The 19,490-nt window shown below is 35.6% G+C and overlaps 1 protein-coding gene across 1 annotated transcript in view; it reads left to right on the top strand.

The window, feature by feature from the left end:
• The window catches only part of DNAH12 (dynein axonemal heavy chain 12), a 235,342-nt gene that overhangs the window by 54,445 nt on the left and 161,407 nt on the right, over nucleotides 1–19,490 (top strand). Inside the window, exons 12-13 of the mRNA XM_032647909.1 lie at nucleotides 108–199; nucleotides 16,399–16,577. Coding sequence (XP_032503800.1) covers nucleotides 108–199; nucleotides 16,399–16,577 — 271 coding nt within the window. The remainder of the gene's footprint in view (nucleotides 1–107; nucleotides 200–16,398; nucleotides 16,578–19,490) is intronic.

The raw sequence follows: 19,490 nt of genomic DNA on the forward strand, positions 1-19,490 counted from the left end.
ATAATATTTAATTGAATAGGCTACTCCATTCTATGACTATATAAAACAAGCACTTTACCTTTTTAAGAGGGTGTTACTGAGATTTAAGTTAGATTATTAATTTTCAGTTGAAAAATACAATTGGCTCCTTGATGGGACTGCAGTTAAGCTGATAGAGACTTTTCAGGCAGAAGATCATACTTTTGATGAATATACAGAGGTAAGTGTTAATTCTGTTTTTCATTAATGTCTTTGAATTTCTTTTTAAAATTAAGATCTTTTTGTTCTAAAAAATAAATGCTTCAGTCTAAGTTAACAGAATTTCTTATTCAAAACATCATTTTAGTAAACTCGTATGTTCATCTAATCATTTCCCTAGTCATTCATTTAACTCATTCATTGATTCAACAAAAATATCTTTCATCACATTCAGAGACATAGCAAGATTTTGGTGATGCAAAAATAAATAATACGTAAGCATTATCCTCAAGAGCTTGTATTTGGCATGGAAGCCAGACATCGAAATAACAACTGTAATATATTGAGATTAGTACTAGAATGGAGATAGGGACAAAGTGTTGTGGAAGCTCACAAGAAGGAATGGTTACTTTTGCTTTTGGAAATTGGTGGAGGTTTCTAGAAAAAGTGAAAAGTGGGCTGGACTTTGAAGTAGATGTTTATAGTTGGAGAAGAGAGGAAATGTAACATAAGAAAAGGCCAAAAGTATTTAGAGGTGTTCAGAGAACGTCAAATAAACCCCAAATGGCTGAAGAGTAGGTAATTAGGGAAACAATATATGGGGTATTTTGTGTTTCCATACAAATTTTAGAATTAATTGTTCTAGTTCTATGAAAAATGCCATTGATGCTTTGGTAGGCTTGCACTGAATATGTAGATTGCCTTGGGAAGTATGGTCATTTTAACAGTATTAATTCTTTTACTTCATGAGCCTGGTATATCTTTCCATTTGTTTGTGTTGATTCAATGTCTTTCATCAATGTCTTATAGTTTTCAGAGTACAGGTCTTTTACATCCTTGGCTAGATTTATTACTAGGTATTTTATTCTTTTTGATGCAGTTGTAAATGGGACTGTTTTCTTAACTTCTCCTTCTGATAGTTCATAATTAACATGTAGAAACAGAACAGATTTCTGTATATTAATTTTGCATCCTACAACTTCCCTGAATTTATTTATTACTTCTTACACTATTTTGGTGGTGTCTTTAGGATTTTCTATATGGGTTATCATGTCATCTGCAAACAGTGACAGTTTTACTTCTTCCTTTCCAATTTGGATGCCCTTTATTTCTTTTTCTTGTCTGTTTGCTGTGGCTAGGACTTCCAATACTATGTTGAATAAAAGTGGTGAGAGTGGGCATCCTTGTCTTGCTCCTGATCTTAGAGGAAATGCTTTCAGATTTTCACCATTGAGTATGACATTGGCTGTGTAATATAGCCTTTATTATGTTGAAGTATGTTTCTTCTATACACATTTTTTTGACAGTTCCTATCATAAATGGAATTTGCATTGTGCCAAAAGATTTTTCTGCACCTATTGAGATGATCAGATGGTTTTTATTCTTCATTCCATTAATATGGTGTATCACATTGATTGATTTACAGTTATTAAATCATCCTTGCATCCTTGGGATAAATCCCACTTGATCATGGTATATGATCCTTTTAATGTATTGTTAAATTCAGTTTGATAATATTTTGTTGAGGATTTTTGCATCTATGTTCATCAGTGATATTGGGCTGTAATTTTCTTTTTTTCTGTTGTCTTTTTCTGGTTTTGGTATCAGGGTGATGCTGGCCTCATGTAATGAATTTGGAAGCATTCCTTCCTCTGCAATTTTTTGGAATAGTTTGAGGATAGGTGTTAACTCTTAAGTGTTTTGTAGAATTTACCTACAAATCTGTCTGGTCCTGGACTTTTGTTTGTTGGGAGTTTTAAAATTATTGATTCAATTACTTTACTGATAATTGGTCTGTTCATATTTTATATTTACCCTATTCAGTCTTGGCAGATTGTACATTTCTCAAAATCTGTCCATTTCTTCTAGGTTGTCCATTTTATTGTCTTATAATTGTTGGTAACAATGCCATGTGATCCTTTGTATTTCTATGAGTCAGTTGTAACTTCTCTTTTATTTCTGATTTTATTTATTTGGGCCCTCTCTTTTTTTCTTAATGAGTTTGGCTAAAGGTTTATCAATTTTGTTTATCTTTTCCAAGAACCAACTCTTGTTTTCACTGATCTTTTTTATTAATTTTTAAATCTCTATTTCCGCTCTGATATTTATTTCTTTCCTTTTACTAATTTTAGATTTTGTTTTTCTTTTTGTAGTTCCTTTAGCTGTAAGGTTAAATTGCTTATTTGAGGATTTCCTTGTTTCCTGAGGTAGGCTTGTATCACTATAATTTATCTCTTAGAACTGCTTTTACTGTATCTCATATATATATATTTTATTGAAGGATAGTTGATTTACAACGTTGTATTAGTTTCTGGTGTACAGCAAAGTGATTCAGTTATACATATATATAAATATTCTTTTTCATATTCTTTTCCATTATTGTTTATTGCAAGATATTGAATATAGTTCCCTGTGCTCTACAGTAGGACCTTGTTGTTTATCTAATTTATATATAGTAGTTTGCATCTGTTAATCTCAAACTCCCAAGTTATCCCCCAACCCCCTTTCCCCTTTGGTAAACAAAAGTTTGTTTTCCCTAAATATTTTGGATCATTGTGTTTCTATTTTCATTTGTCTCCAGATATTTTTTTATTTCCTCTTTGATTTCTTCAGTGACCCATTGGTTGTTTCATTGTGGTTTTAATTTGTACTTCACTGATGACTAATGATGCTGAACATCTTCTAATGTATTACTTTCCACCCATGTATCTTCTTAAAAATAAAGTGTCTGTTCTAGTAATTTTTATATTTTAAGTTGTGTTTTTTATTCTTATTAATTATAATGGATTTATTTTATTGGGCTATATTATTATAAAATTCTTATTATTGAGTTTTAAGCTGTCTTTATATATTTTGGCTAAAAGTCTTTTATCTGCAAAATGTTTTGCAATATTTTCTCCCAGTATGTGCCTTGACTTTTTTTTTTTTTTTTTTTTCTTTACGCGGGCCTCTCACTGTCGTGGCCCCTCCCGTTGCAGAGCACAGGCTCCGGACGCGCAGGCCCAGCGGCCATGGCTCACGGGCCCAGCCGCTCCGCGGCATGTGGGATCTTCCCGGACCGGGGAACGAACCCGTGTCCCCTGCATCGGCAGGCGGACTCCCAACCACTGCGCCACCAGGGAAGCCCTGTGCCTTGACTTTTCACTTTTTGTAACCATGTCTTTCAAGGAGCAGGCATTTTAAATTCTATTGAATTCCAGTCTATCAATTTTTTCTTTTAAGGTTCATTCTTTTTAAGGTCTTGTCTATCTTTTTGTTTGCCTACTCCATGGTCACAAAGACTCGTGCCTATATTTTCTTCTAGACGTTTTATAGTTTCAGCTTTTACATTTAGGTCCATTACCCATCATACATAATTTTAACATATGGTGTGGAATATGAGTCATGGTTCGATTTTTTCCATGTGGGTATCAAGCTGTACCAACATCATTGACTGAAAATGCCATCATTGGGACTTCCCTGTTTGTGCAGTGGTTAAGAATCCTCCTGCCAATGCAGGGGACATGGGTTTGATCCCTGCTCCGGGAGGATCCCACATGCTGAGGAGCATCTAAGCCCATGTGCCACAACTACTGAAGCCCACGCACCTGGAGCCCATGAGCCACAACTTCTGATCCCACACGCTGCAACTACTGAAGCCTGCGTTCTCTAGCGCCCACATGCCACAACTACTGAGCCCATGCACCACAACTACTGAAGTCCACACGCCTAGAGCCTGTGCTCCACAGCAAGAGAAGCCACCGCACTGAGAAGCCCGCGTACCTCAATGAAGAGTAACCTCTGCTCGCCACACTAGAGAAAGCCTGTGTGCAGCAGTGAAGACCCAACACAGCCAAAAACAAAAAAAAGAAAATACCGTCTTTTCCCCATTAAATTATCTTGACATCTTTATTGAAATTCAATTGACTCTATGTTTGTGGGTCTATTTCTGGATTTTATATTCTTTTCCATTGATTTATAGACCTATCCTGATGTCAATACCATAATCTTGATTTCTGCAGTTTTACAGTAAGTTTTAAAATTAGGTATTAATTATAAGTTCTCTACTTTTTTCTTCTTTTTCAAAAGTATTTTGAATACTCTATGTTTTCTGTATTTCTGTGTACATTTCAAAATCAATTTCTATAAAGAAGCCAGCTGGGATTTTGATTAGGATTGAACTGAATTTCTTTTTTTTTTGGCTGCACTGCACGGCATGCAGAATCTTAGTTACCCAACCAGGGATTGAAGCCTGGGGCCCTGCAGTGGAAGTGTGGAGTCCTAACCACTGGACTGCCAGGGAAGTCCTGGTCATTTATTCACTTTTAGTATTATTAATATAGTTTTATTTCTGTCTGCTATTTTACTTTTTGTTTTCTATATGTCTCATGTCTTTTTTGTTCTTCTATTCTTCCTCTTTTACTGCTTTCTTTTACATTAAATGAATATTTTCTAATGAAGCAATTACATTTCTTTAATGATTTTTTTCCATTTTTAAAAAAGTTTTTTTCAGTGTTTATTCTAGGGCTTATGAGAAAAGCCTAACTTAAATAGCTTCAGATTTATGCTAGCTTAATTCCAGTGAGATATAGAAACATTATTCCTATATAGTTCTATACCCTTTCCCCCTTTTTGCAGTATTATTGTTATACATATTACATATATTAATGTTACAAGCCCAACAGTACATTGTTATAATTATTACTTTACCATCTGTAGTCATTTCCTTAGCCCAGTACAGCTTTGCCTCCACCTTTCTTCTTTGTACTCTTACGTTTATGTTTAAAATATATTTACATTTCTGTATGTTAGATGCCCAACAATACATTATTGTACATGTTATTTTATGCATTAAATATAATATAGATGTATATTATGTGTATTATACATATTATTTTATACATCTCTTTTTATTATTGGTTAAGAGAAAGAGGGAGAAAAATATGTACTTATACTATCTTTTATACTTACGTAATTTGTTTTACTTGTATTCTTTGTTTTTCCTTACGGATTTGAATCATCATCTGGGGTTACTTGCTTTCAACCTGAGGAAGTCCCATTAGTATTTCTTATAGGACAGGTCTGCTTAAAAAATTCTCTCAGTTTTTGTATATCTGGAAATATCTTTATTTTATCTTGATATTTGAAAGATAGCTTTTCTGGATTTAGAATTCTTGGTTGACAGTTTTTAACTCTTGCTGATTCAAGATTTTCTCCTTGTCGTTGACTTTCTGTATTTTTGCTATCATGTGTCTGTTTCTGAATCTCTTTGCATTTATCTTAAAGTGCTTTGAACTATTGGATGTGTAGATTGGTGTTTTTCAATCAGTTTGGGAATCTTTCAGCTATTGTGGTCTTGAATATTTTTTGTGCTTCTTTCTCTCTTGTGCTTCCTTCTTCATTACACATGCATTGGTCCACTTAATCATGTCCCATATTTAACAAAGGCTCTGGTTTTTTCTTCATTTTTTTTTCCATTTGTTTTTTGGATTGCATAAATTCTATCAACCTACCTTCAAGTTTGCTAGTTCTTTCTTCTGTCAGTTCAAATCTACTGTTGAGCCTCTCTAGAGAATTTTCCATTTCAGTTTTTGTACTTTTCAACTCCAAAATTTCCATTTAGTTCTTTTTTTTATATATATAATTTCTAAACCTTTCATCTATCTGATGAGACATGGTCATTGTACCTTCCTTTACTTCTTTAAGCATGATTTCCTTTAATTCTTTGAACATATTTGTAATGGCAACTTTCAAGTTTTTTTCTGTTAAATTCGATTGGTTTTGGTTGTGCTGACAGGCAGTTTCTGTTGCCTGCGTTTTTTAAAACCAGTGTATGGGTCCTACTTTCTTGTTTCTTTGTATGTCTCATAATTTTCTGTTGGAATCTGAACATTTTAGATAATATATTTTAGCAACTCTAGGCCCTGTTCCCCCTTCCAGTTTGTTATTTTTATTTGCTTGTTTATTTGTTTAGTGACTGGGTAGATTATTTTAGTGAAGCCTATTTCTCTCCCCCACCCTCTGAAGTGTTAAGCCTTTGATGTTGCTCCTCCAGGAGCCACAGCTTTTGGTGTGCCCAAAGTCTTCCTGGGAGGCCATGCTTTCAAATGGCTTTCTTCTGTCTTTCTCTGGCCACACATAGCTGTTAGTTTTCACTTTTTGTTGGCTAATTGTGTATTGTTTTCAACAATGCCATGGAAGTATACATTGCTCTACTGATTAATCAAATTCAGACTCCCTTGAAAGAGCAGTTTCCAGGGTCAGTGTTTGATAGTTATTCTACCCTAGGAGGGCTTCTACCAGCAGTCTCCTTCCCTGGCTCTCTCCTTCAAACTAGCCGGTCTGTGATTTAGCCCAAATCTTCACCAAATCCCTGAATCTTCCTCACAGTTGCTCCCTACCACAACCTCCAATATTTTTGAGGGCACACTTAGGCTTGAAATTTTCCATGCTCTATTGCAAATGAAGTCAATTCCTTTGGGAAAAGATTAGGAGGTATCTATTTTATGACCTGCTTCCCCTTCACTTCCAGGCAAAATCTCTGAGCCAAGGCCCTGGAGCTGGGAATGGGGATAGTGACATGCTTCTCTCAGTGACAACCCACTGAAGGGGTTGAACCCTCAGTGGAGTGAAGAGCCATAACCTGAGGTTTTCCTGTCTTTCTTCTGATATGGAACCACCACCTTACCAGCCAGGGAAAGTGTGATTGATGTCTCAGTATTCTCAGTGGTACCATGACCAAGGTAGACCCTTCCTTCCATGAGTGGTATCTGGGTGGAACAAGGGAGTCCCCACCTTCTAATTGTACTCACCAAGAATGTAGCTTTATCAACAGCTATTTAAGCCCTCCAGCTGGAACCTGTGTGGAAAGATAGCCCTGTGTTCTTGAGTACACTTATCTGGAGTGGAGTATCAACCTTGCTGAGCTGGGAACACGGAGGGAGGGAGCAATCCAGGTTCAAATACCACAGATTCTCACTTTTCTTACCAAATATTCATAGATTTTCGTGAATAGATGTTTCTTCATTTTCTGTATACTCTTATGACCATTTTCAGAGGCTTTAAATTAAATGCTTGTTTTTAAAATAATTTTCACCAGTTTCACTGGGGAGCAGGTCCACAGAGCTCCTCATGTTGTCATGCTGGAAGTGTTTTCTGGGTTTCTTTCTGTAATTTAAAAAATCTGGCTTCTTTTAAGATTTTCTCTTTTTTGTTGCTTCTCAGCTATTTGATTGTGAAGTGCTTTTATATTCTTTTTTATTTCTTTTGTTTGAGAAGAAATACTGTTGAGATTCTTAGGTCTGTTTAGTTCTTATCAAACTTGGAAAATATTCAGACATTATTACTTCAAATTTTTTTGTTTGCCTCCTTCCCCCAATTCTGGAATTCCAATTTCATGTATATTAGACTGTTTGATATTATTCCAGAGGTTACTGAAGTTTTGTTCAGAGTTTTCAGTTTCTTCTCTCTATACTTCATTTTGGATAGTTCTTTTCCATCATTTTAAGTACACTAAGGGCTTTCCTGGTGGCGCAGTGGTTAAGAATCTGCCTGCCAATGCAGGGTACACAGGTTCAAGCCCTGGTCCAGGAAGATCCCACATGCCGTGGAGCAACTCAGTCTGTGTGCCATAACTACTGAGCCTGTGCTCTAGAGCCTGTGAGCCACAACTACTGAGCCCTTGAGCCACAACTACTGAAGCCTGCATGCCTACAGCCTGTGCTCCGCAACAAGAGAAGCCACTACAATGAGAAGCCCTCTCACCGCAACGAAAAGTAGCCCCCGCTCACCGCAACTAGAGAAAGCCCGTGCACAGCAATGAAGACCCAACGCAGCCAAAAATAATAAATCAAAATAAATAAATAAATAAATACATTTATCCTTTCTTCTCTGGTGTTAAACTGCTGTTACTCATATTAAGTAACATTTTTGTTTCAGATATTGTATTTTCCAAATTTTTTTGTAAATATTATTTTTGCTTTACTATGTTCATATTTTATTTTACATTCTTGAACATAATAGAGCGTATTTCTAATAGGTTACGGGGAGGCTGGTCTGTATCATTTCAGTCCATCATATAGTGCTTTTCCATTTTCCCCCAACATTTTTGTGTTCTATAAGTCTTGTACTTGTTTCATAAAATATAATTGCTAAGTATTCTATTTTTTGAAGATGTTATACATGGAATTGTTTTCTTAATTTCATTTATGTATTGTTGATTGTTAATGTCTAGAAATACAATTGATTTTTGTATATTGGTCTTACATCCTGCAAACTTGTTGAACTTTATTAATCTTCATAGTTTTATGTGTATGTGTGTATATTGTGTAGGGTTTTCTATATATAATATGTCATTTGCAAGTAGAGATTGTCTTATTTCTCCCTTTTTAATATGGTTGCCTCATTTTTTTTTCTGCTTAATTACCCTGGCTAGTACCCCTGGTATAATGTTGAGTTGAAGTTGTGGGAGTAGATACCCTTTTTGTTCTTAATCTTAGAGGGAAAACATTATTTTTTAAACCATTAAATATAATATTAGTTGTAGATTTTTCCTAGATACTCTTTATCAAGCTGAGGACGTTGGCTACTATTCCTGGTTTGTTAAGTGCTATTACCACAAGAGTGATAGATTTTGTTAAATGTTTTTTTAAAAAAAATTAATTTTATTTATTTTTTTATACAGCAGGTTGTTATTAGTCATCCATTTTATACACATCAGTGTGAACTTGTCAATCCCAGTCTCCCAATTCATCATACCACCACCACCACCTCCTGCTGCTTTCTCCCCTTGATGTCCATACATTTGTTCTCTACTTCTGTGTCTCAATTTCTGCCCTGCAAACCAGTTCATATGTACCATTTTTCTAGGTTCCACATACATGCGTTAATATATGATACTTGTTTTTCTCTTTATGACTTACTTCACTCTGTATGACAGTCTCTGGGTCCATCCAAGTCTCTACAAATGACTGAATTTCATTCCGTTTTATGGCTAAGTAATATTCCATTGTATATATGTACCACATCTTCTTTATCCATTCATCTGTCGATAGGCATTTAGGGTGGTTCCATGACCTGGCTATTGTAAATAGTGCTGCAATGAACATTGGGATGCATGTGACTTTTTGAATTATGGTTTTCTCAGGGTATATGCCCAGTAGTGGGGTTGCTGGGTCATATGGTAATTCTATTTTTAGTTTTTTAAGGAACCTCCATACTGTTCTCCATAGTGGCTATATCAATTTACATTCCCACCAACAGTGTAAGAGGGTTGGTTCCCTTTTCTCCACACCCTCTCCAGCATTTGTTGTTTTTAGATTTTCTGATGATGCCCATTCTAACTGGTGTGAGGTGATACCTCATTGTAGTTTTGATTTGCATTTCTCTAATAATTAATGATGTTGAGCAGCTTGTCATGTGCCTCTTGGCCATCTGTGTGTCTTTGGAGAAATGTCTATTTAGGTCTTCTGCCTATTTTTTGATTGGGGTGTTTGTTTTTTTAATATTGAGCTGCATGAGCTGTTTATATATTTTGGAGATTAATACTTTGTCTGTTGATTTGTTTGCAAATATTTTCTCCCATTCTAAGGGTTGTCTTTTCGTCTTGATTATGGTTTCCTTTGCTGTGCAAAAGCTTTGAAGTTTCATTAGGTCCCATTTGTTTAATTTTGTTTTTATTTCCATTACTCTAGGAGGTGGATCAAAAAAGATCTTGCTGTGATTTATGTCAAAGAGTGTTCTTCCTATGTTTTCCTCTAAGAGTTTTATAGTGTCCAGTCTTACATTTAGGTCTCGAATCCATTTTGAGTTTATTTTTGTATATGGTGTTAGGGAGTGTTCTAATTCCATTCTTTTACATGTAGCTGTCCAGTTTTCCCAGCACCACTTATTGAAGAGACTGTCTTTTCTCCATTGTATATCCTTGCCTCCTTTGTCATAGATTAGTTGACCATAGGTGCGTAGGTTTATCTCTGGGCTTTCTATCCTGTTCCATTGATCTATATTTCTGTTTTTGTGCCAGTACCATATTGTCTTGATTACTGTAGCTTTTTTTTATAGTCTGAAGTCAGGGTGTCTGATTCCTCCAGCTCAGTTTTCTTCCCTCAAGACTGCTTTGGCTATTCGGGGTCTTTTGTGTCTCCATACAAATTTTAAGCTTTTTTGTTCTAGTTCTGTAAAAAACACCATTGGTAATTTAATAGAGCTTGCATTGAATCTGTAGATTGCTTTGGGTAGTATAGTCATTTTCACAATATTGATTCTTCCAATCCAAGAACATGGTATATCTCTCCATCTGTTGGTATCATCTTTAATTCCTTTCATCAGTGTCTTATAGTTTTCTGCATACAGGTCTTTTGTCTCCCTAGGTAGGTTTATTCCTAGGTATTTTATTCTTTTTGTTGCAATGGTAAATGGGAGTGTTTCCTTAATTTCTCTTTCAGATTTTTCATCATTAGTGTATAGGAATGCAAGAGATTTCTGTGCATTAATTTTGTATCCTGCAACTTTACCAAATTCATTGATTAGCTCTAGTACTTTTCTGGTGGCATCTTTAGGATTCTCTATGTATAGTATCATGTCATCTGCAAACAGTGACAGTTTTAACTCTTCTTTTCCAATTTGTCTTCGTTTTATTTCTTTTTCTTCTCTGATTGCCATTGTTCCTGATCTTAGAGGAAATGCTTTCAGTTTTTCACCATTGAGAATGATGTTTGTTGTGGTTTTGTCATATATGGCCTTTATTATGTTGAGGTAAGTTCCCTCTATTCCCACTTTCTGGAACGTTTTTATCATAAATTGTGTTGAATTTTGTCAGAAGCTTTTTCTGCCTCTGTTGAGATGATCAGATGGTTTTTATTCTTCAATTTGTTAATATGGTGTATCACATTGATTGATTTGCATATATTGAAGAATCCTTGCATCCGTGGGATAAACCCCACTTGATCATGGTGTATGATCCTTTTAATGTGTTGCTGGATTCTGTTTGCTAGTATTTTGTTGAGGATTTTTGCATCTATATTCATCAGTGATATTGGTCTGTAATTTTCTTTTTTTGTAGTATCTTTGTCTGGTTTTGGTATCAGGGTGATGGTGGCCTCATAGAATGAGATTGAGGTGATCCTTCCTCTGCAGTTTTTTGGAAGAGTTTGAGAAGGATATGTGTTAGGTCTTCTCTAAATGTTCGATAGAATTCACCTGTGAAGCCATCTGGTCCTGGACTTTTGTTTGTTGGAAGATTTTTAATTACAGTTTCAATTTCATTACTTGTGATTGGTCTGTTCATATTTTCTCTTTATTCCTGGTTCAGTCTTGGAGGGTTATACCTTTCTAGGAATTTGTCCATTTCTTCTAGGTTGTCCATTTTATTGGCATAGAGTTGCTTGTAGTAGTCTCTTAGGATGCTTTGTATTTATGTGGTGTCTATTGTAACTTCTCCTTTTTCATTTCTAATTTTATTGATTTGATTCCTCTCCCTCTTTTTCTTGATGAGTCTGGCTAAAGGTTTATCAATTTTGTTTATCTTCTCAAATACCCAGTTTTTTGTTTTATTGATCTTTGCTATTGTTTTCTTTATTTCTATTTCATTTATTTCTGCTCTGATCTTTATGATTTCTTTCCTTCTGCTAACTTTGGGTTTTATTAGTTCTTCTTTTTCTAGTTCCTTTAGGTGTAAGGTTACATTGCTTATTTGAGATTTTTCTTGTTTCTTGAGGCAGGGTGTATAACTATAAACTTCCCTTTTAGAACTGCGTTTGCTGCATCCCATAGGTTTTGGATCGTTGTGTTTTCATTGTCATTGTCTCTAGGTATTTTTTGATTTCCTCTTTGATTTCTTCAGTGATCTCTTGGTTATTTAGTAATGTATTATTTGGCCTCCATGTTTCTGTGTTTTTACCTTTTTTTCCCTGTAATTGATTTCTAATTTCTTAGCTTTGTGGTCAGAAAAGATGCTTGGTATGATTTCAATTTTCTTAAATTTACTGAAGCTTGATTTGTGACCCAAGATGTGATCTATCCCGGAGAATATTTCATGCGCACTTGAGAAGAAAGTGTAATCTGCTGTTTTTGGATAGAATGTCCTATAAATATCAACTAAATCTATCTGGTCTATTGTGTCATTTAAAAGCTTGTGTTTCCTTATTAATTTTCTGTCTGGATTATCTCTCCATTGTTGTAAGTGAGGTGTTAAAGTCCCCCACTCTTACTGTGTTACTGTCGATTTCCTCTTTTATAGTTCTTAGCAGTTGCCTTATGTATTGAGGTGATCCTATATTGGGTGCATATATATTTATAATTGTTATATCTCCTTCTTGGATTGATCCCTTGATCATTATGTAGTGTCCTTCCTTGTTTCTTGTAACATTCTTTATTTTAAAGTCTATTTTATCTGATATGAGTATTGCTACTCCAGCATTCTTTTGATTTCCATTTGCTTGGAATATATTTTTCCATCCCCTCACTTTCAGTCTGTATGTGTCCCTAGGTCTGAAGTGGGTCTCTTGTAGACAGCATATATATGGGTCTTGTTTTTGTTTCCATCAGCAAGCCTGTGTCTTTTGGTTGGAGCATTTAATCCATTCACATTTAAGGTAATTATCGACATGTATGTTACTATTACCATTTTCTTAAGTGTTTTGGGTTTGTTTTTGTAGGTCGTTTTCTTCTTTTGTGTTTTCCACTTAGAGACGTTCCTTTAACATTTTTTGTAGAGCTGTTGGTGGTGCTGAATTCTCTTAGCTTTTGCTTGTCTGTAAAGCTTTTGATTTTTCTCTGTTGAATCTGAATGAGATCCTTGCTGGGTACAGTAATCTTGGTTGTAGGTTCTTCCCTTTTATCACTTTAAATATGTCCTGCCACTCCCTTCTGGCCTGTAGAATTTCTGCTGAGAAATCAGCTGTTAAACTTGTGGGATTTCCCTTGTATGTTATTTGTCATCTTTCCCTTGCTGCTTTCAATGATTTTTCTTTGTCTTTAATTTTTCCAATTTGATTACTATGTGTCTTGGCATGTTTCTCTTTTAGTTTATCCTGTGTGGAACTCTCTGCCCTTGCTGGACTTGGGTGGCTATTTTCTTTCCCATGTTAGGGAAGTTTTTGACTATAACCTCTTGAAATATTTTCTGGGGTCCTTTCTCTCTGTCTTCTTCTGGGACCCCTATAATACGAATGTTGTTGTGTTTAATGTTGTCCCAGAGGTCTCTTAGGCTGTCTTCATTTCTTTTCATTCTTTTTTCTTTATTCTGTTCCGCAGCAGTGAATTCCACCATTCTGTCTTCCAGGTCACTTATCTGTTCTTCTGCCTCAGTTATTCTGCTATTGATTCCTTCTAGTGTAGTTTTTATTTCAGTTATTGTATTGTTCATCTCTCTTTGCTTATTATTTAATTCTTCTAGATCTTTGTTAAACATTTCTTGCATCTTCTCAATCTTTGCCTCCATTCTTTTTCCGAGGTCCTGGATCTTCTTCACTATCATTATTCTGAATTCTTTTTCTGGAAGGTTGCCTATCTCCACTTCATTTAGTTGTTTTTCTGGGGTTTTATCTTGTTCCTTCATCTGGTACATAGCCCTCTGCCTTTTCATCTTGTCTATCTTTCTGTGAATGTGGCTTCTGTTCCACAGCCTGCAGGATTGTAGTTCTTGCTTCTACTGTCTGCCTTCTGGTGGATGAGGCTGTCTAAGAGGCTTGTGCAAGTTTTCTGATGGGAGGGGCTGGTGGTGGGTAGAGCTGGCTGTTGGTCTGGTGGACAGAGCTCAGTAAAACTTTAATCTGCTTGTCTGCTGATGGTTGGGGCTGGCTTCCCTCCCTGTTGGTTGTTTGGCCTGAGGTGACCCAACACTGGAGCCTACCCAGGCTCTTTTGTGGGGCTAATGGCAGACTCTGGGAGGGCTCTTGCCAAGGAGTGCTTCCCAGAACTTTTGCTGCCAGTGTCCTTGTCCTCACGGTGAGACACAGCCACCCCCCGCCTCTGCAGGACACCCTCCAACACTAGCAGGTAGGTCTTGTTCAGTCTCCTATGGGGTCACTGATCCTTCCCCGGGGTCCTGATGCACACAGTATTTTGTGTGTTCACTCCAAGAGTGGAGTCTCTGTTTCCCCCAGTCCTGTCAAAGTCCTGCAATCAAATCCCACTAGCCTTCAAAGCCTGATTCTCTAGGAATTCCTCCTCCCGTTGCCAGACCCCTAGGTTGGGAAGCCTGACGTGGGGCTCAGACCCTCCATTCCAGTGGGTGGACTTCTGTGGTATAATTGTTCTCCAGTTTGTGAGTCACCCACCCAGAGGTTATGGGATTTGATTTTATTGTGATTGCGCCCCTCCTACTTTCTTACTGTGGCTTCTCCTTTGTCTTTGGATGTGGGGCATCTTTTTTGGTGAGTTCCAGTGTTTTCCTATTGATGATTGTTCAGCAGTTAGTTGTGATTCTGGTGTTCTTGCAAGAGGGAGTGAGAGCATGTCCTTCTACTCTACCATCTTAAACCAGTCTCATTAAATGCTTTTTCTGTATCTATGAGATGATTGTATGTTTTTTCTAATTTGCATACTTTATACCTTATTTGGTTTTTGTGTGTTTATAAAAATACATAATGGATTCATAAATGCATTATTACTTTCATAAAATCAGTGATGGTATATTCTCTTTCATTTGTATTTTACCATATTTCTCAATACAATGTTCTTCAGAGAATAGGCACAATAAATATTCTTTGAGCTAACAGCTAAATTTTTTGATCCTGGCCATAACTTTTAGCATCTGGAAACCCTAAATCTCTAGGCTGGGAACATGTTTCATTGGGTTTCACAGTGACTGTCTTCTTCGGCCTAGTATTTTGCTGTGAAATTTTATAGAATTTCATAATTTCTGGATGGTTTACATAAGTATATAAAAATTTACTTTTAGGTTTAGTGATCTACCCCTGGACTTTTTGTCGATTATGACATACTATAGTTGTGAATAGTATGCCTATTTGGGAGAAATAAAAAATTATGAACTACACATATATGTAGAGGAAATGATATGGTGCTTGGGATTTTTGTAAAAATAAAACAGAAGGGGATTGGTTAGAGGTATAGAGAAAACAAGATTGGCCATGAGTTCGTAATGGTTGAAGCTGGAAAATGGGTACATTTTACCTACTTTTGTACGTTTAAAATATTCCATTAAAAAGTGTAATATAATACAAAAATCATGTAAAGCATATATGTACCGATTTATAGGTAATTATAACTTAATAACTACCTAGATTAAGAGTTAGAATTTTGCAGTATTCCAGAAGCCACCCATGTGCCTCTTTCCAACCCTAAACTTCCCCGTTCTTTATTGGGAACTATTATCCTGACATTTCTTGCTGTTCTTTATAGTTACCACCTATGTATGCATTCTTAAATAATATAGTTTAGTTTTGCCCATGGTAAGTTTATATGAAAGATATCATATTACATGTATTTTTTGTGTTTTTATTCTTTCATCATTATGAAATTCATCCATATTTTGCATATAGTCCTAGTTTATTATAGCATAGCACTCCAATATATGAATATGCCATCAATTCTACTATAAATGGACATTTGTGTTGCTTCCAGTTGCCATGTTTTCTTTGATTCAGCCCATTTTATTTTCCATATCTGTTAATTACATCCATGAAAAACTGGATGATGGCCTTTGAGAATGAGAAAACATCTTTTCTCCCTTCTCAGGTGCCATCAGCTCTATCAACTCTCTATTTGGTATATTTTTAACCAAAACCCAAGACTACTGAGTATGGTCTTTAAACTAACTAATTAATATCCTCATTTCCTTTAAACACTGAAAATTTTAAGCCCAAACCGCTAAATACTGGAGACTATAAAAATAGGGTAGATTTGAGAGAGAGGGAAATGAAGAAAAAGTCTCCTTAAGGAAGAATAAAAGGAATGTGAGGCCTTTTGGTGGAGGGTGGAGATGAGGTGAGGAGGAAGGTAGAGGCAACATTAAAGATGGATTGTGAGGGACTTCCCTGATGGTCCAGTGGTTAAGACTCCTGCTTCCAGTGCAGGGTGTGTGGGTTCAATCCCTGGTCAGGGAACTAAGATCCCACATGCCATGTGACATGCGATAATGGAAAATATATTAGTCACTTAACAAAAAGAAATGAATTTACATTTATATCATATAATTAAGAATTTCACCATAATACTGTACTATAAAATCACAGCTGAATTTAAAAATTCTAAGCATTTTTGTTTTAAATCCTTTTTTTTAAGTTTGTAGGAAAATTCTTCAGTCTTGCTTCAGAAATAATGCTTTTGCCTCAGTGGGCTCATTTTCCTATGGTCCGTTTGGATTGTGAAGGTTTGAAGACAGGCCTAACAAACAAAGCAAAAGCCTTTGCAAACATATTACTAAATGACATAGCTTCAAAACATAGGAAAGAAAATGAAAGGTAAGTAGAATTAGTTGCCAAACTCAGAATTATAGGGCTAAAAGAAATAGTTTGCTAGTAACAATTCTTGTTTAAAAATAAAAGATTAAAATATAAGTACTTGCAAGTTTTTCTCCATAGCTACTTCCTAAGAGGGTTTTGTTATAGTCTTATTGGTTTGGTTTCTTTTCGTTTGATACTGTTTGAGACTAGTTTTGAGGCAACCCGGGATTTTTTTAAAAAAAGAAATTGACATACATCAGCTTTTGGATACAGGTTGCATGGTAATGAAAAAACCATAGACTTTCAGTGATATTGGGAAGATCTGGGATCATTCCTGACCATGATATTGACTTATTGTGTCACCTAGTTTATTTTTTGCATCTGTAAAATGGAGATAGTAATACCTAGTTGGCAGGGTGGCTATAGATTGGATTCATGAACTAGTGGCCTACTAGCTGAATGTGTCATGCAAATGTGTTTTATTTGTCTCACATTGTTTTTTATTTTGTTTAAACTAATTTTGAATTTGCTATCAACATTTCAAAATTAGGAGTTTTCACACACACACACACACACACACACACACACACACATACACACACTCTCTCTCTCTCTCTCTCTCTCTCTCTCTCCAGATCTCTGACTTTTCTTGAAAAAGTGGGAAGACCATGCCACATTAGGCCTATAGTGGTAGAGTTGAGATGAAACTTTCCCATTGACAGGGAGAATGGCCTCTGGTTTGTTCATCCAGTGCTCAAGCAACTGATCCTCTAAATAATTTAACTTATTTGTTACCTGTCTGGCTCCAGAGGACTTTTAGTTTGCAACTTCTATAAGGATTAAAACTAATATTTATATAAATCACCTAGCACAGTGCCTGGAACATAGTACTCAAGAAATGTTAGCCATTATGTTTATTTTCCCAGAAGCAATGTAAGAGAATTATGTGCCTTGGAATCAGAGAGACCTGGATTTGAATCCTGTCTCTGCCATGAACTAGTTCTGTGACTCTAGGCAAGTTACTTAATTTCCCTAAGCCTCAATTTCCTGCAGTGCCAACTATGAAAAATAATACCTTCCTTGTAGGACTAATGTTAGGATCACAGATAACATTTGTAAAGTATCTAGCACCATGCTTGGCATAGAATAGGCACCCAATAAAGAGAGCTATCACATCAATAAATATTTTTAAATGAATAAAAAATATATGACTCTCAGAAAGTTAAGTATTGGTCAGCTGTACTTTGTACAAAATTATACTACAAAAAGATGTTGAAGATGGTAAAGTATTAGACTCTTCATTTCTAACAATCCCGTTGAGTAAGAGCAGTGACAATACCATAGTTAATTTAAAAAATTTTTATGTTTGACATGACTTTTTTGGTATTTATTTTTGTAATATCTGTCACTTTTCTGGAAAATTCTTTCAACAAAATAACTGTCTTATTATAAACCCATGACATAAGAACAGCTGAAAAGTCCATTTTCCTCTGCCTCATTCATTCTTCGATTCTTTCCGGTTTAAGTTCCATACTTGAGATAGGTAACATCAAAAGGAGGAAATATGTGCCACTATGTTAAGCACAATTTATTAAATAAATTAATAATTATTAAAGAACAATTTTCTTACTTCATAGTTTGGTTTAGTATCTGCTTGGGCCACCTTGCCCTCAGTAATCTTGTTTGCCTCCTTTTCTTTTCTTTTCTTTCTTTTGTTTTTGCTTTTGTTTTTGGCCATGCCACGCGGCATGTGGGATCTTAGTTCCCCGACCAGGGATCGAACCCATGCCCCCGCAGTTGAAGCACGGAGTCCTAACTACTGGACCGCCAGGGAATTCCGGCCTCCTTTTCTTTTGCTATAATGTTACTCCCCAAGGGACTCAGATTCTGCTCTAGTAAGAAGAAAGCACCCACAGTAGAATCATCTGTCTTTTTTGCATTATCGACATTAATGCATCCTCCTAAAATTTTGATAATCAAGAATTAACTGTCAAGCCCTACATTATCTGATTCCTGCTTATCTCTACAATTTCATGTTATGTCCTCTCCTTTGTATTCACACTGCCCTGCTTGCCATTCCTAAACTATGCTTTTGTATTCACACTGCCCTGCTTGCCATTCCTAAACTATGCGAAGCTTATTGCTACCTCAGGCTTTAATCCTTGCTATTTTTTCTTCCTTGGGAGCTTTTTTCCTGATATTTGAATGACTCATTTTTTCCTTCTCTCATCTTGAATATCACCTCTCTAGAGAGATATTTCCTGGCCACTTTATATAAAATACTGGCCCCTTCTCTATACTCCATCATTCTTTATCCCTTTACTTTGCTTTTTTTTTTTCTTCATGGCACTTTTTACTACTTAACATTGTGTTATATATTTATGTGCTCTTGTCTCTCTCATCAACTTGAATGTAAGCTTTATGATGGTAGGGACTTATCTATTTGCTGTTATATCTCCAGTGCTTAGAACTTTGCTTAGCACATTGTAGGTACTCAATTATTTATTAGATGAATGAATAAGTATAATTACTCACATAATATAAATGAAATACCTGCATGAACTAAAATTTATTTTTAAAATCACTTACCTCTTTTGTACTTTGTTTTTGCAAGGGTTTTTTCTGATATTTCTAATAATGGCATGACAGTACTGATACTGCCAAGTACAAGGAAAAAAATTCTATGAAATATACCTTTAGTTGAATAATGGCTGTAGGGTATCTAGGTTCATACTTACATACATATATATTCTGAAAGAATCATAGATTTTTAAATGTATACAGAGGTTTGATCTTTTTACTTACCGCATTTCACAAGGGACACTAATAATAATAATAATTAAGCTGATGATTATACTAAAAATTATAGTTATAGTTACCAGTAATTGAGAGTGTACTGTGTGCTAGGCTCTTTTACATTCATTATTCATT

The sequence above is a fragment of the Phocoena sinus genome, chromosome 11 (genome assembly GCF_008692025.1).
Source record: "Phocoena sinus isolate mPhoSin1 chromosome 11, mPhoSin1.pri, whole genome shotgun sequence".
In the NCBI taxonomy this organism is placed as follows: domain Eukaryota; kingdom Metazoa; phylum Chordata; class Mammalia; order Artiodactyla; family Phocoenidae; genus Phocoena; species Phocoena sinus.